A 25,121-nucleotide genomic window follows, 5' to 3' on the forward strand; every position below is an offset into this window, starting at 1 on the left:
GACAGACAGACAGACAGACAGACAGACAGACAGACAGACAGACAGACAGACAGACAGACAGACAGACAGACAGACAGACAGACAGACAGACAGACAGACAGACAGACAGACAGACAGACAGACAGACAGACAGACAGACAGACAGACAGACAGACAGACAGACAGACAGACAGACAGACAGACAGACAGACAGACAGACAGACAGACAGACAGACAGACAGACAGACAGACAGACAGACAGACAGACAGACAGACAGACAGACAGACAGACAGACAGACAGACAGACAGACAGACAGACAGACAGACAGACAGACAGACAGACAGACAGACAGACAGACAGACAGACAGACAGACAGACAGACAGACAGACAGACAGACAGACAGACAGACAGACAGACAGACAGACAGACAGACAGACAGACAGACAGACAGACAGACAGACAGACAGACAGACAGACAGACAGACAGACAGACAGACAGACAGACAGACAGACAGACAGACAGACAGACAGACAGACAGACAGACAGACAGACAGACAGACAGACAGACAGACAGACAGACAGACAGACAGACAGACAGACAGACAGACAGACAGACAGACAGACAGACAGACAGACAGACAGACAGGACAGACAGACAGACAGACAGACAGACAGACAGACAGACAGACAGACAGACAGACAGACAGACAGACAGACAGACAGACAGACAGACAGACAGACAGACAGACAGACAGACAGACAGACAGACAGACAGACAGACAGACAGACAGACAGACAGACAGACAGACAGACAGACAGACAGACAGACAGACAGACAGACAGACAGACAGACAGACAGACAGACAGACAGACAGACAGACAGACAGACAGACAGACAGACAGACAGACAGACAGACAGACAGACAGACAGACAGACAGACAGACAGACAGACAGACAGACAGACAGACAGACAGACAGACAGACAGACAGACAGACAGACAGACAGACAGACAGACAGACAGACAGACAGACAGACAGACAGACAGACAGACAGACAGACAGACAGACAGACAGACAGACAGACAGACAGACAGACAGACAGACAGACAGACAGACAGACAGACAGACAGACAGACAGGACAGACAGACAGACAGACAGACAGACAGACAGACAGACAGACAGACAGACAGACAGACAGACAGACAGACAGACAGACAGACAGACAGACAGACAGACAGACAGACAGACAGACAGACAGACAGACAGACAGACAGACAGACAGACAGACAGACAGACAGACAGACAGACAGACAGACAGACAGACAGACAGACAGACAGACAGACAGACAGACAGACAGACAGACAGACAGACAGACAGACAGACAGACAGACAGACAGACAGACAGACAGACAGACAGACAGAAGACAGACAGACAGACAGACAGACAGACAGACAGACAGACAGACAGACAGACAGACAGACAGACAGACAGACAGACAGACAGACAGACAGACAGACAGACAGACAGACAGACAGACAGACAGACAGACAGACAGACAGACAGACAGACAGACAGACAGAATGTCCAAATATATATACTCGTTGTTGTCGGAAACCATTAATCAGCTAAAGGGAGCAAAATGAAGATGGAGATGTACAAAGGTCAAGCGAGCGAGATTGTAATGCGCCACCTACCCGCTATCTCATTATATGGTTATGTGGGCGGCTGACAGATTTAAGCGTTATGTGCGTTTGGTGGCGTTGGAGTGGCCGTTGCAAATTTTGTTAGGTCAATCGATAGGTAGTGACGAGACCAATACATTTCAGTTATAATTTTATTCTAGCATTGGAGCTGTGCCACAGTTTAGAGTGGGCGTGGCATATTCGCGTTACAAGCTTGCGCTGCGTTCAATCCGGAATCTTAATCTGAAATCCCAATTCTATATCTTTGATAGTTTTCGGAGATATCCGCGTTCATATATATGTTTTTATGAAGTTTGTGAGCTTTAATGTGGACGTGACAACATTTTTTAGAACAATTGATAGGTATTGACGAGAACAATACATTTTAGTTAACTTTTTTCTAACGCTTAAATTGTAGGACCAACAGCTTTGTCGGCTTGACAAGAATAAAAGATATCATTTTAAATTCTGTCTAGCAAGAAAATATTAGTTGCCATAAGCGTTTTAAGGCGTTTTGGGCGACTTGTGGGCGTGGCATGTTTGCGTAAAAAAATTTGTGCTACGTACAAGGTCACGGAATCTAAATTTGAAATCCCAATTCGCTATCTTTGATATTTTCTAAGATATCTTTATGATTTTATGAAGTTTGTGGGCGGTTTGTAGGTCAATCGATAGGTATTGACGAGAACAATACATTATAGTTAACTTTTTATTTCTAACGCTTAAATTGTAGGAGCAACAGCTTTGGCGGCTTGTGGTTGTTAGAGTGGGCGTGTCAAGCTTTTTGGTTCAATCGATAGGTTTTGACGAGACTAATACATTTCAGTTAAATTTTTTCTATCATGAAAGTTGTAGGCGTTAAAGTTTTGGGCGGCTTGTGGCGTTAGAGTGGAAGTGGTGGCATGACATTTGCGCTGCGTACAAAGCTTAGGAATCTAAATATGAAGTCCTAGCCTTCTAGCTCTTATAGTTTCCGAGATCACAGCGTTCATACGGACAGACGGACATAGCTAGATTGAATCGGCTAGTGATGCTGATCAAGAATATATATACTTAATGGGGCGCGTCTAAAGCAAGGGTGGTCAAAAGTATTTTCACAAAACAAAAGTTAAATATACTTATAATTTGAACTTACATCTTGTTAACTTTGGCATCAATGGAAAGGTAACTTAAATGCCGTTTGAATGATATAATAATTTCTTAACCCACTCAGTACTTATTGAAAAGGACGAATTTGTGTGAAAATCTCCTTTTTGAACTTTTTTCCTTGACATGAAAACTTAAATTTTTTGATGCAAAAAGTGTCGTCAAACAAAAATAATAGCAATTCAAACAAAAATAATAGTAGCTGCAAAAAAGAATTTTCAAAAATCATTTTGCTTATATTTTTATGATTTTTTGAAGGTGACAATGTCGCAAAATAATTTGTATGAAAAAGAGAAAAATATGGCTCAAATGCCTGTTTCTAAGCATTTTCAAAAAATCATACAAAATATAAGCAAAATGATTTTTGAAAAATTCTTTTTGCAGTTATTATTATTTTGTTTGAAGAAAATTTTTGCATCAAACAATTTAAGTTTTCAAGTCGAGGAAAAAAGTTCAAAAAGTAGATCTTCACACAAATTCGTCCTTTCAATAAGTACTGAATGGGTTAAGGAACGTATTGTATCATTCAAACGGCATTTCAATTACCTTTCCATTAATGCCAAAGTTAACAAGAGGTATGTTTAAATTATGAAAATATTTAACTTTTGTTTTGTGAAAATACTTTTGACCACCCCTGTATATATAGTAGCGGGTGTATTTAAACTTTTCGCCAACAATGGAGTTTTACTTCAAAATGTGTCAAGAAAATAAACAAAAAATGCAAATTACAAAGAGGGCTTTCACGGTACCAGCGGAATTCCACTACCTTTTAAACGCAGTATCGATTGTGTTTTTCAGTTGATCAGTTCACCGAAAATAACCTTTATTTTCGAAGGGGCGCCGCAAGCTGGCTATCACGCCCCTACAAATCAATAATTTGAGTTTTTGTTAGTTAAAAATGTTGTTTTAAGTTTTTTGCAAAATTTTTTATTTTGTTTGTGAATTTTTTTATCAGCCAAATTGTTTAAATAAAAACGCTTTTGTTTTTTGAATCTAGTAAAATATGTTAACTGAAATGTGTCGGCTTCGTCGATACCTATCGATTGAATTATCCAAATTTTAGCACGCGGACTCTAACGCCCACAAACGCGCACAACGCTAAAGTCTGTCTGACGTCCAAATATTTAAATATTTTTGTAAAAATATTAATTGGATTTGTTTTGTTTATTAAAACCTATATTTATACATACAACTTGTTTCACATTTGAACATTCATTTATTACAAATTGTTTTAAACTTAAACATTCTTCATTTCATTAAGAAATTATGCCCAAATAATATAATCGTGACTAGTGGCGCCCCGCGATTTCGAAAAAAGTTGCTTTGCTGCTTGCATGTCTCCATCTCTTTACGCTCCCTTTAGTTGGTATCGGGCATCTGATAGTGGGGGCACTCGACTATAACGTTCTCCTTTGTTAATTGTTACATTGGTTACGTTTTACTCAGCCATGAGTGAAAGATTTAGTCGAAAGCCTCGAATAACATATAACCTCTCGGCAGCTAAGAAATTTAACTTATTCCACCTGTTAAATACTTGTTATTGAATACAATACTCTACAAGTAAAGGGTATAAAAGTGTTCTTAAAAAAGTAATATGAAATAATTGAATAAAACCGGCACAAGATAAAATACTTAGGCTTTTTACGTTCTTCTAAGCAGTTTAGGGCATACAAAATAAGAAATTTGAAGAAATGAACAAAAAAGAAGCACTAAGACATTGAAGAAGGTGACACGACTATTAGTTTTTACCGCAACTGTTTTTGAATATATTTTAGTTCGTCCATTAAAAATCGACATACTATATTAAGCATGCCTGTAGGCATGCTTTGTAAATTAACGTTCCCAACGTTAAACATGCCTATTTATACAATTCAACGCCTTTAATTACTTTGAAGTGTTTGTGGTCAAAAGTACTTACCATATCTTTTGGAATTGATATAGACCAGAATGCTACAGAGTTTGTATAAAAGAACGCACAGGAATATTATAACGCCTAGTTGAAAACTGTTTCTGAATTTCTTTATACGTTTTTTATAAACTCAATATCCAGAGAAACAGCTAAAGTTTAGACATAATTTCAAAAAAACTTATTATCCAAAAAACAATAAATCTGATATAATAAATTCAACAATTTGAAAAAATGGAGTTTAAAAAAATATAAGAAATATTCCAGGCCATTTCCTGATACTGACGGTGATGATATAGTGATATCCGGAATGTCTGGAAAATTTCCGAACTGCCGCAACATATCTGAATACAAGTATAAGCTCTATAATAATAAGGTAAGTACCAATTGTGCGCTTTATTCGGGGAGAACTATATTGCTGTACCTTAGGTTGGTGGATGATGAAAGAATTAAAGAACTAAAGCGAGATTTATCCTAGTTGAAAGGGTTGTAATATTTATTCTACATATTCTTATATAAAATATTGTGAGTCAACAGTTAAAATTTTTGCTGGAAAATCGTAAAAGACTAAATCAAAATTGCTGATTAAAGGAGTTCATCATTTCCAGAACACCATATTTATTTTCTTAATACGCCTATAGCTGACAAATATGTATTTATATTAAGTATTATATTAAAATCAGCTTTGTTGGTAATTTTTTTAAAAATTTCATACAATATTTTAGATGAAGTGTAAGTTATAAGTTATTATCGATGTTATTAGCGCTAGAATTCGAGTAGAATTTATGTCAATTCTGTAAGGTAACCAAGGATTAATTCATACATATGATGTTCAAGGACTTTTACTCATTTCCTTTTCCGCTAACAACAAACAGAAACAAATTGTATATATTGTTGTACCGGCTTTTAAAAGGGTATTAGATTCGTGACAAAAAAGTTTCTCTTGTGAATCACCTCGTGAATACCAGCGGGACATGACCTGCCGGTGACACGTCCCACGTGAAATTCAGAATATTTTCGATGTGTTTTAACTTATGTAATCACCTGCAAGTGAAACGTTCCACGTGAAATCACTTGTGAAATTCAGAATATTTCCAATGAAGTTTCACTTATGAAAATATAGAATTTAAAATACATATATTTTTATTTACTTTTAAATTCATTTTAATTAAATAGTGTTAGTTCGGTTTTCTGTTAAAGGACAGTTTTTGTAAGACTAGTTTTATGTTTCGTTGATTTGCTTTTTACAGTGGTCATCGCCTTCCTTAAAAATTTGTCCGCGTCCTCCGAGTCCTTGGCCAACGGTCCTGAAAAAAAAGATATTAGCATATATTTAAAAAATGCGTTTTATTTGTTTATTTGTATATTTATCTTTAAGAGCTGTGTATAAACCTTTGCGGGATTTTTATTGGCACAAAACATTTCATCATCTACTTTCGGCTAAACGGAACCCATTGAATCTTAAACTTAATGTTACACTTACCTGCCTTTATTATATTAACTTAAAGAAACGATTAAAATAACTCTGCTGCGCACAATTTAAATGGATGCTTCCCTTTCAATCACTTAAACAGAATGCACAAAGTCTTCCTCTCCCCCTTTACTTGATTTCTTTTGTTTCGAATGTATCCGAATGTATAATTTTGACTTCTTGAGTAAAAAAAACAAGAAAGAACGTTATAGTCGAGTACCTCGACGATCAGATACCCGTTACTCAGCTAAAGGGACCAAAGGAAAATGGAGATATGCAAGCAGCAAATGCGCCAACTACCGGCGGTAGACAGATTTAAGCGTTGTGGGCGTTAGAGTGGGCGTGCCAAAGTTTTTTTTAAATCAATCGATAGGTGTTGACAAGTCCAATACATTTCAGTTAAAATTTTTTATCTAGCATGGAAATTGTGGGCGCCACAGATTTGGGCGGCTTGTGGGCGTTAGAGTGGGGCGTGGCATATTCGCGTACCAAACTTGCGCTGCACTCAAGCCTACGGAATCTAAATCTGAAATCCCGTTGCTCTATCTTAGATATTTTCCGAAATATCCGCGTTCATATTTACGATTTTTTGAAGTTTGTGGCGGTTTGTGGGCGATAAAGTGGGCGTGGCAAACTTTTTTTTAGGTCAATCGGTAGGTATTGATGAGAACAATGCATTTCAGCTAAAATTTGTGTTCTAGCATCAAAACTGTAGGAGCCACAGTTTTGGGCGGTTTTTTGGGCGTTAGAGTGGGCGTGGCACTCTTCTGAAACAAACTTGCGCTGCGCAGGAATCTCAGGAATCTGCATGCCTAATCCCAGTATTGTAGCTCTTATAGTTTCCGAGATCTCAGCGTTCATACGGACAGACGGACAGACGGACATGGCTAGATCGATTCGGCTAGTGATCCTGATCAAGAATATATATACTTTATGGGGTCGGAAACGCTTCCTTCTGCCTGTTACATACTTTCCGACGAATCTAGTATACCCTTTTACTCTACGAGTAACGGGTATAAAAACAAGGAAGAACGCTATAGTCGAGTGCCTCGAGTATCAGATACCCGTTACTCAACTAAAGGGACCAAAGGGAAATGGAGATAAGCAAGCAGCAAAGCGAGATTGAAATGCGCCACGTACCGGCGGTAGACACATTTAAGCGTTACGGGCGTTAGGGTGGGCGTGGAAATTTTTTTTTTCGGTCAATCGATAGGTATTGACGAGACCAATACAGTTCAGTTAAAATTTTGTATCTAGCATGAAAATTGTGGGCGCCACAGGCTTGGGCGGTTTGTGGGCGTTGCATATTCGCGTAACAAGCTTGCGCTGCGTTTAAGGCTACGGAATCTAATTCTGAGACCCCAATTCTCTATTTTTGAGAGTTTCCGAGATATCCACGTTAATATTTACGATTTTGTGAAGTTTGTGGGCGGTTTCTGGGCGTTAAAATGGGCGTGGCAAACTTTTTTTTTATCAATCGATAGGTATTGATGAGAACAATACATTTCAGTTAAAACTTTTATTCTAGCATCAAAACTGTAGGAGCCACAGTCTTTGGCGGCTTGTGGGCGTTAGAGTGGGCGTGGCACTCTGCTGACAACAAACTTGCGCTGCGTAAAAAGCTCAGGAACCTGCACGCCAAATCTCAATAACCTAGCTCTTATAGTTTCCGAGATCTCAGCGTTCATCCGGACAGACAGACAGACGGACAGACGGATATGGCTAGATCGACTCGGCTAGTGATCCTGATCAAGAATATATATACTTTATGGGGTCAGAAACGCTTCCTTCTGCCTGTAACATACTTTCCGACGAATCTAGTATACCCTTTTACTCTACGGTGCTAGAATAAAAACTTTAACTGAAATGTATTGTTCTCATCAATACCTATCGATTGACCCAAAAAAAAAGTTTGCCACGCCCACTTTAACCGCCCCCAAACTTCAAAAAAATCGTAAATTTGAACGTGGATATCTCGGAAACTATCAAAGATAGAGAATCGGGATCTCAGATTTAGATTCCGTAGCTTTGTACGCAGCGCAATTTTGTTACGCGGGAATGCCACGCCCCACTCTAACGCCCACAAACCGCCCAAGCCTGTGGCGCCCACAATTTTCATGCTAGATACAAAATTTTAACTGAACTGTATTGGTCTCGTCAATACCTATCGATTGATCCAAAAAAAATTTGCCACGCCTACCCTAACGCCCACAATGCTTAAATCTGTCTTCCGCCGGTAGGTGGCGCATTTAAATCTCGCTTTGCTGCTTGCATATCTCCATTTCCCTTTGGTCCCTTAAGCTGAGTAACGGGTATCTGATAGTCGAGGTACTCGACTATAGCGTTCTCCCTTGTTTTTTCCTTTATTTCTCCCAAAAAGCGAATAAAAAATACTATTTACTCCGATACATTGATCGCACTTTAAAAACACAAAACCTGTTGACGCAAAAAAAAATATTTGGGGCAAACTTTCACAAAACTATAAACATTACTAGTAAAGTAAAAGGGTATATTTTCTGCAGGGAAAAGTATGAAACAGGTAGGAGAAGGTGCCTCTGTCAAATTTTGTTAGCAGCCTTCTCGCACTCTACTGAGTTTGCTAATTATAAATTTCTATTTGGTTATAATATAATTATAATAATGAATAGTCCGATTTCAATCATTTTTGGCATGTAGATGTGTATTGATAATAAGAACAAAATCAGTGGGCATCGTGGCATTGTGCAGAAACAAATTTGCGCTGCGCAGAAAGCACAAGAATAAACATGCAAAGTCCCAACATTCTATGTAGCTTCTATAGTTTCCGAGATCTCAGCGTTTATACGGACATGGCTAGATCGACTCGGCTAGTGATCCTGATCAAGATTATATAATTACAAGTTTGCACCATAACATAAACTTCTTCTACGATCATACCTCGGTTATGAGATGTAGAGCTTATTATGGGTGGACTTAGCTATAACTAAGTGAGTTTTCTAATTGCCCTTTGGATTGTTAATTGATAATGCACCGGCGGATCAATCCGAATGTTTAGTATAGATCTTTGGGTATTCTTTAACATGGTAGTTTTCCGTTGAGGGTCAAAAAGTGTGGGAACGAGTTGATAGTGTAACCTGATTAGTCCTGGATGTTAGGTCTAGACTTTGGCTACATTTGCAATTAGACACTGGTTGGAGTACTAAGGTTATCTGAAGGGTAGATTCTGGGGTGGTGTATATGTGTACGGACATTTGTGTAAACTTTACATTGTAAAGTTATGTAGGGCTATGGATATGTCTCTATATATACTTTATGGGGTCGGAAACGCTTCCTTTTATCTGTTACATACTTTCCCACGAATCTAGTATACCCTTTTACTCTACTAGTAACGGGTATAAAAACTTAATTGTTTATCTAAGTTGAAATCAACTTCTTGAACATGATCTTTTTTTTTTAAATGTGTTGCTGCAAAGATTAATCGATTAAAAAGATTAAAAATATACTTGGATAAATATAGTCGGAAAGTATGTAACAGGCAGAAGGAAGCGTTTCCGACCCCAAAAAGTATATATATTCTTGATCAGGATCACTAGCCGAGTAGATGTAGCCATGTCCGTAGGTCCGTCTGTCCGTCCGGATGAACGCTGAGATCTTGGAAACTATAAGAGCTAGGCTATTGGAATTTGGAATACAGATTCCTGGGCTTCTTACGCAGCGCAAGTTTGTTTTAGCGGGGTGCCACGCCCACGCTCTAACGCCCACGCTCTAACGCCCACAAACCACCTAAAACAATGGCTCCTACAGCTTTGATGCTAGAATAAAACCTATTAACTGAAATGTAAATGTAATCATTACCTATCGATTGACCCAAAAAAAGGTTTGCAACGTCCACTTTAACGCCCACAATCCGCCCACAAACTTCAAAAAATCGCAAGTATAAATGCGGATATCTCGGAATCCATCAATGACAGAGAATTGGGATTTCAGAATAAGATTCCGTAGCCTTGAACGCAGTGCAGGTTTGTTACGCGAATATGCCACGCCCACTCTAACGCCCACAAGCCGCCTAAGCCTGTGGCGCCCACAATTTTCATGCTAGATAAAAAGTTTTAACTGAAAATGTATTAGTCTCGTCAATACCTATCCATTGACCGAAAATGTCAAATGTCGTAGCCTTGAACGCAGTGCAGGTTTGTTACGCGAATATGCAACGCCTAATCTAACGCCCACAAGCCGCACAAGCCTGTGGCGCCCACAATTTTCATGCTAGATTAAAAGTTTTAACTGAAATGTATTAGTCTCGTCAATGCCTATCGATTAACTGAAAAAATAATTGCCACGCCCACTCTAACGCCCATAACGCTTAAATCTGTCTACCGCCCACATAATCATATATTGAGATCGCGGGTAGGTGGCGCATTTTAATTTTGCTTTTCTGCGTGCATATCTCCTTTTCCCTTTGGTCCTTTAGCTGAGTAACGGGTATCTGATAGTCGAGGTACTTTTAAAATTAAATGTTCAAAATGGAGTTTCAACATTTTCAAATTTGGGGAGTTCCTGGTTAAATATATATATACCTTACCTCGTTTTTTTTTTCGCGCGGGATAATTTTTTTATTTTTATATGTACACTGGTCGGCATATGTATTTTGACAAAATAAAAGTTAAGTATACTCATAACTTGAATTTACTTCTTGTAAACTATAGGCATCAATGGAAAGGTAATTTCAATGCCGTTTGAATGATACAATACATTTCTTTACCCATTCAGTACTTATTGAAAAGGACGAATTTGTGTAAATCAACTTTTAAATTTTTTTTAAAAACTTTTTCCTCGTCTTGAAAACTTAAATTTTTTGATGCAAAAAGTTTCTTCAAACAAAAACAATAGTAACTGCAAAAAGAATTTTTCAAAAATCATTTTGCTTATATTTTTTATGATTTTTTGAAGGTGACAATGTCGGAAAAAATTTGTATGAAAAAGACAAAAATATGGCTCAAATGCCTGTTTTTAAGCATTTTCAAAAATTCATAAAAAATATAAGAAAAATGATTTTTGAAAAATTCTTTTTGCAGTTACTATTGTTTTTGTTTGAAGAAACTTTTTGCATCAAAAAATTTAAGTTTTCAAGACGAGGAAAAAAGTTTTTAAAAAAAATTTAAAAGTTGATTTACACAAATTCGTCCTTTTCAATAAGTACTGAATGGGTAAAGAAATGTATTGTATCATTCAAACGGCATTGAAATTACCTTTCCATTGATGCCTATAGTTTACAAGAAGTAAATTCAAGTTATGAGTATACTTAACTTTTATTTTGTCAAAATACATATGCCGACCACTGTACTTCTAATAATAAATAAATTTTTTGTCATCAGCAAAATACCAAAATACATAAAACTCTAACAATAACAAAACAAAAGACATCAAAACTAGCATGGACACAAATCTCATTATTCTTTTATATTTTCATTTTCTGAAGTTAAGTGATCAAAATCTGTGCTAGAAAATTTACTATTAATCGTTTTAACAGAGACAGAGAATCAGATTTTGAGATAATAGGATAAAGTCTATTATAGTCAGAGCATAATACTCTGAAAGGTTCATGCAAGTCATAGTTAGATCTTCAATGATTTAAAATTAAGGGAATGTTATTTCTTGTTAATCTGCATGGAACAGAAAAGCTTAGCTGGCAAGTCGGGGCTATCAATTTCACCTCGAATAAGGTAATAAATAAAGACTATTCCAAGCATCGTTCTGCGGTTGGCTTGGAAGTGTAAGTAAATTAGGAGTAATCTACCAGAATAAGAAGGTTAAATCTGGTTTGCATCCCAGCCTTAAATCAAAATATCAAAAAGTTATTCTGTACAGATTCGATACGATCAACATGAATTCCGTTTTGGGGACTCCAGACGGGAGAGCCATACTCAAGTATCGGGCGGACAAGCGAAATAAATGTTTGAAAATTATTGAAGAAATCATGTAAGTTAAAGTAAACATTTTTTGTTTAAACTAATAAACGTTGCTAATTTTCAGGGGTAAACATAGGTCAGCAGCACAAGATTAAAAGGGTATACTAGATTCGTCGGAAAGTATGTAACAGGCAGAAGGAAGCGTTTCCGACCCCATAAAGTATATATATTCTTCATCAGGATCACTAGCCAAGTCGATCTAGCCATGTCCGTCTGTCCGTATGAACGCTGAGATCTCGAAAACTATAGGAGCTACAATACTGGGATTAGGCATGCAGATTCCTGCGCAGCGCAAGTTTGTTTCAGAAGAGTGCCACGCCCACTCCAACGCCCACAAACCGCCCAAAGCTGTGGCTCCTACAGTTTTGATGCTAGAACAAAAATTTTAACTGAAATGTATTGTTCTCATCAATACCTACCGATTGACCTAAAAAAAGTTTGCCACGCCCACTTTAACGCCCAAAAACCGCTCACAAACTTCAAAAAATCGTAAATATGAACGCGGATATCTCGGAAAATATCAAAGATGAAGAAACGGGATTTCAGATTTAGATTCCGTAAGCTTGAGCGCAGCGCAAGTTTGTTACGCGAATATGCCACGCCCACTCTAACGCCCACAAACCGCCCAAATCGGTGGCGCCCACAATTTTTATGCTAGATACAAAATTTTAACTGAAATGTATTGGTCTCGTCAATACCTATCGATTGATTAAAAAAAGCTTTGCCACGCCCACTCTAACGCCCACAACGCTTAAATCTGTCTACCGCCGGTAGGTGGCGCATTTGCTGCTTGCATATCCCCATTTTCCTTTGGTCCCTTTAGCTGAGTAACGGGTATCTGATAGTCGAGGTACTCGACTATAGTGTTCTTCCTTTTTGAAAATATTTGCTGCTTTCTGCCACCAATTTTACTTCAATACTTTCTGAGGTAAGTAAAGTGTAGATAATTTAGTTCAATATGAACACAATAAAATAACATTCAATTGTACATATGTACATTGAACATACAAACTAAAAACAAATTAATTTAATTTTTTAATTAATTAAAATAACAATTATTTGTATATAATTGTACATACAACAGTGTAATTGTGCCAAAATAAATATAATGTATATTTGTAATATATATACACATGTATATAAATATATTATATTCAATTTGTTTTATATAGAAGTATTTCAGAATCGCAAAAAAAGGGTGGGCACAGCAAGGACTGAACTGCGTAAATGATAAAAGTACATAAATAAGAAGGAAGCAGCAAAGCCCCGTACAGCAGGGGAGTGATTCCGATCAAAAATTAGTTGCGTTCTTGAATATTGAAATATAAAAAAATATGAAATTGAAGTCCAGTTTTATGTATTCCTTCGGAAAGCTTACAGATATTTGATTTTTGAAAGCATCTAGGTGCATTTCTGGGTACATGTTACAGGTGCATTAAAAAAGATTGCGTCTAGAATAAACACATTCTTTGTTGCATCTAGGTGCATTCAAAATATATGCACCTAGATGCATGTAACGGGTGCATTCTTTTTTGTCCCGCACCCGTGTAAAAGAAATGGACAGACTCATCACTTTTGGCACAGGTTGTTTTTCTTTATGAAAGAACGGGTGCTGGAATGCAGTCATTTACGACTGGGAAGGAATCACGTGTTATGAAATAATTACACACATACATGTAAAGCAGCAGCGTCACTTTCCGTTTTTTTCTATTTTTACAATTTATTTATAATCAACGTTCACTTTCACTGTTATTAAACACTTATGATATAATTAATAACTGACTACATACGATTTAGTAGCAACAGCGATTAAAATGTTTCAGTCTGTCGTCAGCAACAATTTACGAGGGCCGAAATTTACTGAGAGAATGTCTCTCTCATTTCATTTAAGACCAAGAAAAACTTGGGGCTGGTATCGAAATTGCTGCTTCTCATTTTACGAGATCGAGAACGATGTGTTCTAAGATGTGTGTCAAAAACACTTGTAACACTAGAAAAAATGAGAAGAACAAATACTGAAATCAAGCAGACTTTCTCTTGGTTTTTTCGGTTTTAAGTTTTCTCAGTGAAGAAGCAGTTTTAAGATGGTTAATTCCATGCTAACGTTCTTAAAGGTTTTAGCAGTGAGTTGCAGTCCATTATCCCTGACTTTTCTTCTGTAGTAAGCCATAATTGCAAACAGCTGTGGCACACCAGACATGCTAACGTGATAGGTGCTTTGTGAAGAACCATGAGCATTTTATTTCGATGCCTGCGAGGAATAATAATTCCGTTGACTTCCGAGTAGAGGCATAGCATCTAATTGTTAATCGTCAAAGCAAATACGCGATTGAAGTAAGGTTGCGTTTCGGGACCATCCTGTTGATACAAATTGATATGCTCTCTTCATCCGAAGGCTATTGATATTATAGTGTTTTCAATATTTATTTTGCTTGTTCGTTCCGATCACACTGGCCAGGTTTCTTTGAATGTTTATACCCGTTACTCGTAGAGTAAAAGGGTATACTAGATTCGTCGGAAAGTATGTAACAGGCAGAAGGAAGCGTTTCCGACCCCATAAAGTATATATATTCTTGATCAGGATCACTAGCCGAGTCGATCTAGCCATGTCCGTCTGTCCGTCTGTCCGTCTGTCCGTCTGTCCGGATGAACGCTGAGATCTTGGAAACTATGAGAGCTAGGCTATTGAGATTTGGCGAGCAGATTCCTGAGCTTCTTACGCAGCGCAAGTTTGTTTCAGTAGAGTGCCACGCCCACTCTAACGCCCACAAACCGCCCAAAACTGTGGCTCCTACAGTTTTGATGCTAGAGTAAGAATTTAAACTGAAATGAATTGTTCTCATCAATACCTATCGATTGACTTAAAAAAAAGTTTGCCACGCCCACTTTAACGCCCACAAACCGCCCACAAACGTCAAAAAATCGTAAGTATGAACGCGGATATCTCGGAAACTATTAAAGATAGAGTATTGGGATTTCAGATTTAGATTCCGTAGCCTTGTACGCAGCGCAAGTTTGTTATGCGAATATGCCACGCCCACTCTAACGCCCACAAACCGCCCAAGCCTGTGGCGCCCACAATTTTTATGCTAGATTAAAAATTTTAACTGAAATGTATTGGTCTCGTCAATGCCTATCGATTGATCCAAAAAAAAATTTGCCACGCCTACCCTAACGCCCACAATGCTTAAATCTGTCTTCCGCCGGTAGGTGGCGCATTTAAATCTCGCTTTGCTGCTTGCATATCTCCATTTCCCTTTGGTCCCTTTAGGTGAGTAACGGGTATCTGATAGTCGAGGTACTCGACCATAGCGTTCTTTCTTGTTTTCTTCTCCTCTCTTCGTGTATTTCTTCGGGATGGGACATAAACCCCGATACTTCAAAACCAGCGATAACACACATAACATATCCAGGGTTACACGCATAATATTATATAATTAACTTAAAACTACGTTGGCCATGATTATACTAGGAGTGGTTGCTTGCACAGTTCTTATTACTACAATTCAGCCGTCCTGACTATGAGGATCTCCCGATACTCGTTGACTTACTTCTAGTAACAATGCTACTTTGGCCATATTTATTTATTTTACAGGTGTCGTTTACATCTATGTTTTTACTATTACTTTCAGTAATGCTAGTTTTGTTTTTATTTACAATAACTTTATTTGTATTGTCAATTTCCCTCGCAGAATTTATTTTCTTATCTTTTATATCTACACTTTCATCAACATCAACTTTTTCTTTTCTATTAAGCCAAGGTTTCATATTATGCACCGCCCATATACCAGAATATGGCACTTGGGAATGCTGAAAACTCTCTCCACCTTTAATAAAGTACCTATCATTATCTAACGCCTTGGATACAACATACGGTCTTTTGAATTTGGATATAATCTGGTGAATTTTGTACATGCTTCAATTATTACTAGTATGTGCTTTTATTCGTTTCTTTGCTGTTTATCGGACCATAGTGATCAATATAAATAACGTCAAACGGACTTGTTCCTTTCGGAATGGGATGTAAAAAACCCTCAGTTTTACCTGTTTTATTGGAAAATGCTATACACTTTAGGCAGTTCTTTATGTGAATCTCAAACTTCTTTCTTATAGCCTAGTACTCAGATCGGGTAAGAGTTTCACTAGTTGAAAGATCTTATTCTTTGTAGTGTGACCGAAGTTTTCAATGCAATGCAATGCATGTAGCATGGTCTTACTGACAAGCAGATGGGTTTGTTGCCAAACGAAAAACAAATCAATTGGGGAAATCTAAAAAGGAGGAGTCTGCTGGTACACAAACAAATTAAATTCAAAATAAGTGGAATGTTCAACGAATGTTTTTATTTATGTAAACTAGTAGTTTAAAGCTTCTTTCTCGTCCCATGGATGCTTCGCCATCTTTCCCGTGCCACAGCAGTCCAGCTCCGAGTACCAAAAAAGTGGGAGCCGGATCGGGAACGGGGTTGATCCGCTGATGCTGCAGGAAGTCGCCCAGGTTCCTGGCAGTGGGTGGCTATGACTTCTCCAACTGTTCCTTAGCGGGCGCCCTATTTTCCTCCTCCCTATAGAAGCCAGCGGGTCCTCCAGCTCCGCTTAAGCTGCCAAGTAGCTGGTGGTGGTGGTGTACAGAGTCTAATAGAGAGGTGGTCGGAGATCATATTACTGATGGTTCTGCTAAAAAGATACTTCTATTAGTACAACGCAACCAAATTCTTTTGGCCAGATCTTACTTTCTTTGCGAGGACACGCCCGGCAGGATGTCCATGTAGAGAGCGAAGTCCCACTCGGCATGTTCCTTCCCACTGGGATTCTCCACTTTTTTTTATCATCTGCACGGATCTCCTGCAGTCGATTTTGGGGATTTCCTTCCATTTTTAATTTATAGTTTCCTCACTCGCTAAATCAGGTACTTTTCTTGAATTTCTTTAGCTCATCTGAGTACCGCGCTGAAAAACAGACCCGACGAAAAGCGTTAGCCGCTTATTTGCCTCTCGTTCACTCATATGGTTAGCTCGCGGTTTTCGTCGATGTGAGTACTAGGCTTATACATGGAAACCAGTAACTCTTACTTATGAGGTCCGTTACTTTGTCAATTCCCTTCAGTTCCAAAAAAAAAGTTTCACTTGTGAATCACCTTGTGAATCCCGTGGGACATGTCCTCTTGCACAAGTGAAGAACAAGTGACGCTCCATATGGAAAATTGTATGGGATGTCCGCATTTTCACAAGTGAAAATTCAAATGAAAATTTTTCGAAGTCCCACGGGATTTCACTGGTTCCTTATACTCATTTATCGTATGGCTAGTCTCGTGCCCGTGACACGTCCCACGTGAAATCACTTGTGAAAATCAGAATATTTCCAATGAGTTTCCACTTATGAAATCACTTGCAAGTGACACGTCTCAAGTGAAATCACTTGTGAAAATCAGAATTTTTCTTATGAGTCACTTGCAAGTGACACGTCCCAAGTGAAATCACTTGTGAAACTCAGAATATTTCGCATGAATTTTCACTTATGAAAATATATAATTTTTAATACATACAATTTTAATTACATTTTAATTAAATCGTATTATTCAGATTTTCAATAAGGGGACAAATATTGTCAGAATTTCTGTTTTTTTGTTTTGTTAGTTTGCTTTTCACGTTCGTCATCGCCTTTCTCCAACATGTGTCCGGGTTGTCGGAATCCTTAGCCAACGCTCCAGAAAAAATGTATGGGCATTTTAAAACATGCGTTTTACTTTTAAATTTGTATATTTACCTTTAAGAGCTGTGTATAAACCCTTTGCGGGACTTTTTTTGCCACAAAACATTTCGTCATCCACTTTCGGCTAACGGAACCCATTGAATACCTTCAAAATGTACGTACTTTAAACTAAGATCAATGCACAACATCTTAAACTTAGCGTAGCACTTACCTGACTTTATTATATTAACTTAAAGAAACGATTAAAGTAACTCTGCTGCGCACAATTAAAATGGATGCTTCCCATTCAATCACTCAAACAGGATGCACCAAGTCTTCTTCTTCTCACCCCTTTACTTGATTTCTTTTGTTTTCTCTTCGTTGTTGGCGCGTGCCACTGCACCTATACCCTTTCTAAAGCGAACAAGGAAGAACGCTATAGTCGAGTACCTCGACTATCAGATACCCGTTACTCAGCTAAAGGGACCAAAGGAAAGTGGAGATATGCAAGCAGCAAATGCGCCACCTACCGGCGGTAGACAGATTTAAGCGTTGTGGGCGTTAGAGTGAGCGTGGCAAAGTTATTTTTAATCAATCGATAGGTATTGATGAGACCAATACATTTCAGTTAAAATTTTTTATCTAGCACGAAAATTGTGGGCGCCACAGGCTTTGGCGGTTTGTGGGCGTTAGAGTGGGCGTGACAAACTTTTTTTGGCTCAATCGATAGGTATTGACGAGACCAATACATTTCAGTTTAAATTTTTTATCTAGCATGAAAATTGTGGGCGCCACAGATTTGGGCGGTTTGTGGGCGTTAGAGTGGGCGTGGCATATTCGCGTAGCAAACTTGCGCTGCGCTCAAGCCTACGGAATCTAAATCTGAAAGTCCAATTCTCTATCTTTGATATTTTCCGAGATATCCGCGTTCATATGTACGATTTTTTGAAGTTTGTGGGCGGTTTGTGGGCGTTAAAGTGGGCGTGGCAATTTTTATTTTAAGTCAATCGGTAGGTATTGATGAGAACAATACATTTCAGTTAAAATTTTTGTTCTAGCATCAAAGCTGTAGGAGCCACAGCTTTGGGCGGTTTGTGGGCGTTAGAGTGGGCGTGGCACTCTTCTGAAACAAACTTGCGCTGCGCAGGAATCTCAGGAATCTGCATGCCTAATCCCAGTACTGCAGCTCTTATAGTTTCCGAGATCTCAGCGTTCATACGGACAGACGGTCCTGATCAAGAATATATATACTTTATGGGGTCGGAAACGCTTCCTTCTGCCTGTTACATACTTTCCGACGAATCTAGTATACCCTTTTACTCTATGAGTAACGGGTATAAAAATATCCGACTACATAATTTTTACTTCGTGAGTAAAAAACACAATATGAATTTTTTTGAAAATTTTAATTCTAAAATGTTTTAAATACTTAAATCAATTTTAACGGACTAAATTTCTATAACTAAACAAAAAAATTATATTGTAATAAAAATGTAACATTATAACATTATAAGTAAATTAAATTTACTTAATTTTACTATAATTAAATGATTTACTTTGATCAAACAATAAAGTTGTTTATTTTCGATATACAATAATGCTCCTAAAATATTAGGGCACTCACATGTCACTGCTCTACGAAAATTTTTTCGCCGAAATATTAGTCCGCTAGCCGAACATAACGGAGAGACGCAAAAAAAATAACGGACCGGCCGAAATTTGTCTCTGCGAGCGCGGAGTGCAGTCAGATTATAAGACAAGAAAGAGAGGGAAATCTCCGAATATCTGCCTCTCTTTGTTGCACGATCGTTTTCGTAGGCAGTCTTATACGCTGCGCCGACTGCTCTGCTGACGTCAACAGCGGCACAGCATTTTAGGCACAAAAAAAAACAAACAAGAAAGGAAGTTAGCTTCGGCAAGCCGATGCTTATATACCCTTGCAGCTATAATTATTAAATTTAAAAACACAAAAATGATATTCCGAATAGTATAAGATAATATGTCAAAAAACACCGAAGCTATAATTTGTTTTATATTATTTTCCTACCAATTTTCCGATCGTTCCTATGTCAGCTATATGATATAGTCGTCCGATTTTGATAAAATTAAATTCGAAATTCAGAACTAATTAAAAAATGTTATTTCCAAGCGTTGGAGGTTATATGTTGAAAAACACCGAAGCTATAATTTGTTTCATATTATTTTTCGACCAATTTTCCGATCGTTCCTATGGCAGCTATATGATATAGTCGTCCGATTTCGATAAAATTTAATTCAAAATTCAAAGCTAATTAAAAAATGTTATTTCCAGGCTTAGGAGGTTATATGCCAAAAAACACCAAAGATATCATTTAAAAAAAATTTTTTTTTCCGATTATTCCTATGGGAGCTATAAGATATAGTTGTCCGATCCGGCTGGTTCTGACTTATATACTACCTGCAAAAGATATAAGACTTTTGGAAAGGTTTAGCCCGATAGCTTTAAAACTGAGAGACTATTTTGCGTAGAAACGGACGGACAGACGGACATGGCTAGATCGACTCGTCTAGTCATGCTTATTAAGAATATATATACTTTATGGGGTCGGAAACGTCTCCTTCACTGCGTTGCAAGCTTCTGACTGAAATCAATACACCCTCTGCAAGGGTATAAAAAGCTTTTTGCCTTGAGCCATGTCTCCGCGTCCCTACTGCAGAACTGAAGGGTTCCTACATGTCCCATTTCGTCATGGTATTTGTACAGAACATTTTCTTCCATTGACTGTGGAACACAAAACAGTAGCCTATCGTTACTTTTCTTATACACGACACCATTTCGTAGTTCATAGTGCTCATCCTCTTGATTCAATAACATTTCTTTAACTTTATATATATTTTCATCTCTTCCCTGACATATTATTAGGTTTTCTTCAAAAGTATTTGTTTCAACTACGAGAATGCTATTACTTCGACTAAGTGCGTCCACATGTTGCATTTTTTTTCCCAACCTGTGCTCAAGCTCGTAGTCATAGTTTTGAAGCTCTAAAGCCCATCTGGCTATACGGGGACTTATATCTTTTTATTTTAAGTTAAAGTTAACGAATTGCAATCAATCACAATTTTGAATCTAATTCCTTGCACATAAACTCTCAATCTTTTAAGTGCGTTTATTATTGCTAAAGTTTCCAACTCGAAGCTGTGGTATCTTGACTCCACGTCAGTTGTACGTTTCGAAAAATAAAATACAGGGTGAAATTGGTAACCCCTTTTTATTTGTAATAGTATAGCGCCATAACCTAATGAGCTTGCATCACAGTGCAACTCCGTCTCATCTCTTGGATCATATATTGCTAAAATTGGAGCTTCTATTAACTTTTCCTTAAGTATAGTGAACGCATCTAGTTCTTCTTTATTAAAAACAAACTTCTTGTCTTTTCTGGTTAAATCGTAAAGTGGCTTTGCAATAATAGAAAAATATTTTAAAAAAACTTCTAAAATAAGAATATAGTCCTATAAAGCATGAGACCTCGCTGACTTTTAAAGGCACTGGAAAAGTTTTAATTGTATTTAAGCCCGTTTCGTTCGCTTTTATCCCATCTTCATTGACTGTATATCCAAAGTAATCAATGGACGATTGCAAGAATTCACACATGTCAACTCTAAGCTCTAACTTGTTAACTATACTTTTAAGAACTTCCTTTTAAATTTCGAAATGCTCATACAAACTCTCCGTCACTATCATAATGTCGTCAAGATAAATTACAACTTTTCCTGATCGTACCATATCAGCAAAAATCTAGTTAATAAATCTTTGCAATGTTGGTGGTGCATTCGACAAGCCAAACAGCATTCTTAGAAATGCAAACTGCCCTAGTGGCGTGGTAAAAGATGTATATTTAATAGAATTTTCATCCATGAACACATGATAAAATCCGTTTTTCAAATCAAGCTTCGAAAAGATTTTTGTATTCGCTAACCTTTATTTATCTCTTAAAAGATTGAACTTTTCAACGAACTAAAAGTAAAATTTATTGGAATTTTATATGGAATAGTTAATCCAAACCAAAATCGGAAAATTTAAAATACTTTTCCGTCTTTTTTATTTTAAAAAAAAATTACTAGAAGACGCACTCAATCCATTTTCATACACGATTAAGTATGAGAGAAAACAAATCAAAAAAAAATTAACACCACTATAAAATATGATGTCGTTTGAGATTTATGAACCGTTAAAAATTGCTACTTTCGGAGGCTCCCACTTAAACGTTTATTTAATAACCGACCGTACAAAATTTTCTATTTTATTCTTCTTGTTATCTGTTTAGATTCTTATAATCATATAATTAGAAAAAAAATAATTGAAAAATATTGTTTTTTAATTTGTTTAATGTTAATTTGACATTTTCTGAAGTCATCACAAAAGTATGCTTCATTTATTTTTTTATTTATTAATTTGAGATCATAGTAAAGTTTAAACTAATACTAACATAGGGGGTAGTGCTAGCTACGAGGCCTTCGACTACGTATTTAGGTAAGCTACATTTATATTTTTATAATATATTTTAGTTCTTTTCCGAAGAAGTACAAGAAGCATACCTTTAGGCATACATAAGTCCTCCCTTAAGCGCTCTGCCAAGCATTTCATCTCTGCGCTTTAATTTCCTGTTTAATAGTTCCCGCATGGCAACTATACAGATTTCGAAAGTGACATGAACGGTTAGCGTACCTTTCTGTACCAATCACATGAAATTCCACATAAACGGTCAACGTGGCGCTCACAACATTTGTGCACATTTGCAGCATATGTCCCAGCTTCGAGAAGCTTCTGTGAATGATTATTATGCTTGACACTTATATTCGAAATTTCTCGACGCTGCGACATGTTAGACATTTCCGAAAATTTTAATTTCGGACGACCCCTCTCGGATGGACCACGTTTTAAGGGCATTGGAAATAAGAATAATGAATTTAACCAAGTCGAATGACGTTCGTTAAAATTGAGACTTGATTTTTTCAAATTACTCCTTTTAGCATGGTATTCGGATCTCAGTTTGCATACTTTAAGTTTTATAGCTTTAATGCAATTGTCATCAGAAATTCCAGCTTTAGATGCAATAAAACCAGCTACTGAAGATATATCATTGTTGTATTCAGAAAGTAAATCCACAATTTCCGCTTTTTTAAAGTTAGCCATGGTGTGTTCGCTTCGAGTTTCGAGCACCGAATGACAGAAATTGTGAACATTTTTTAAAGAAGAGCCAACAAAGTTGATATTTCTCTTTTCGATATATCGATATAACATTCGATTGTTGGGTTTCAGAAATAAAAGAAGCGGGAATGAATGAAAAAAATAGATTTTAGATGTTAGCCAGACTAAAATCAAATTTTGGCGCGCAAAACGTACATTAAAACCTGACGAAAAAAAATACGGCATACTTTTAGGCATTCTTAGTAAAGCTTTATCAAAATGGTTCGACTTCAAATTAAGCCATCAATTAAAACTCAAATTACTGAAAACTAAGGCAAAACCGCATCGAGTCTGCGATGATCGATTTAAGTAAATTAATTAAAGAATTTATTTTTGATGTAATGACTTTATTCGGGGATGGCACTCAAAAGCACTCGAAAAGCAAAGTACTCATTTATTAAAAAAAGCAGTAAAAATCAACGAAAAAGTTTCTCTTAGGAAACAAGTAAGTCGTAGGAGCTATTTAATATTTTTTACTTGTTGAAAATAATGACTTCTAAAAGTTTTGTGAAGAAGTCGAACAGCTACATCAGCATCTTTGACTTCTAGATTTTTTTTCATTTCCATCAATATTTGATGCATTTTTAACTTAAAAAATACGGTAAAAAAAACTACTTGCCCGAATTCTTTGAAACTTTGGCATAAATTAGTTTAATGTATTATAAAACAGACTCCACACTCGGTCTGGTCATTTTCTTAAAAAAAAAAAAACGTATTTTTGGCCAAAAATCGGATCGGCTGGCCCAGTGTGCACTGGCTTAATTTGCGTCTAATATTCTTTGAACTTTGGACTTTTCAGCGTAGGACAATCTTCGAGAGGGACACCGAAACGGTTTATCACTTTTAATTGTTATCTTCATAGTACATTTGATATTAGGTTCTATTGGACGATCAGCGTCTTCATAAAATGTCTTAAACAAACATATCAGCTTATTTCTAGTCTCTTGACTCACCTCTTTTCCTATAGTATACGTCACTTTACTATCGCAAATTACATTTATATTAGGCATATCTCTATCAAATGAATCCACTTTGTGACTTTCTTCATTCGCAACAATTTTGTATAATCTGGTGTCAACATCATCATCTATAGTTTCATAGACCTCAACATTAGTATCCGCTGCAATTTCTAAACATTTTGCTTTCTCGGGCTTGCTAGTTTTCTCTACTCTTTTCTCTTCGCCTATCTGCTTCTCTACATTGACTTTTACTTTGTTATGGTTTCCCAGATCGCTCTCTACTTTTGTCTCTACATCTCTACCTGTTTCTCTACATTGACTTCCTCTTTGTTATGGTTTCCAAGATCGCTCTCTACTTTTGTCTCTACATCTACCTGTTTCTCTACATTGACTTCCACTTTGTTTGATAAATCACTTTCGCACTTTTCCACTAAATGTATACCTACTGGCTCCACAGATAAATGGTTAACATCGTTAATTACTTGTACAAGCTTAAAATTACTTAGATTTAAAAAATTGCGTCCTACTACCATTGAGTACCTTACAGATTCATCAGTTACAGCCAGTAATTCAATTAATACGTTTTTATTTGAACTTTCAATTAAACTGACTGTTTTTCCAATTACATCTAGTTTACTTTCGTTTATTCCGAAATAGGTATTATTCAAGTTGTTCTCATCGATGATTACGTTACTGGGAACTACTGACTTCTTAAGAAACGTCGACGTGACGATCGTCGTGACGATCACACCTTCAACAAATGAAAATATTTTAGAAAGTGTATTTATTTAGTCGGATGTACAATCATTTTGCTTCACAAAATTGTATACCAGAACTTTTGTATGTTAAAGGTGCGCTCCTCAAGACCCCTTACCTCGTTAAGAGGTGTTTTCGTTTGATATCAGAAGTTTTTTTTTTAAACATCAATTATAAAATCGGAGTTCTTTACACTTTTCAATTATATATTTCCGTTGGCAAGGCCAAGTCGACTTGGTTACTGTATGCCGTACTATACTTAAGTATAGAAACCGTTTTTCTAGGAACCTAAATAAAGCAGGTGTAGTTTGACATCGGAAATCAAACGTACCAAATTTTTATTAATTTTAA

The 25,121-nt window shown here is 37.0% G+C and overlaps 1 protein-coding gene across 1 annotated transcript in view; it reads left to right on the top strand.

The window, feature by feature from the left end:
- Window positions 1–4,978: 4,978 nt before the first annotated feature.
- The window catches only part of LOC119562330 (fatty acid synthase), a 50,902-nt gene continuing 30,759 nt past the window's right edge, over window positions 4,979–25,121 (top strand). The window contains exon 1 of the mRNA XM_037875488.1: window positions 4,979–5,092. Coding sequence (XP_037731416.1) covers window positions 5,032–5,092 — 61 coding nt within the window. The 5' untranslated portion in view covers window positions 4,979–5,031. The remainder of the gene's footprint in view (window positions 5,093–25,121) is intronic.

This window comes from Drosophila subpulchrella, unplaced genomic scaffold (genome assembly GCF_014743375.2).
Source record: "Drosophila subpulchrella strain 33 F10 #4 breed RU33 unplaced genomic scaffold, RU_Dsub_v1.1 Primary Assembly Seq422, whole genome shotgun sequence".
In the NCBI taxonomy this organism is placed as follows: Eukaryota; Metazoa; Arthropoda; class Insecta; order Diptera; family Drosophilidae; genus Drosophila; species Drosophila subpulchrella.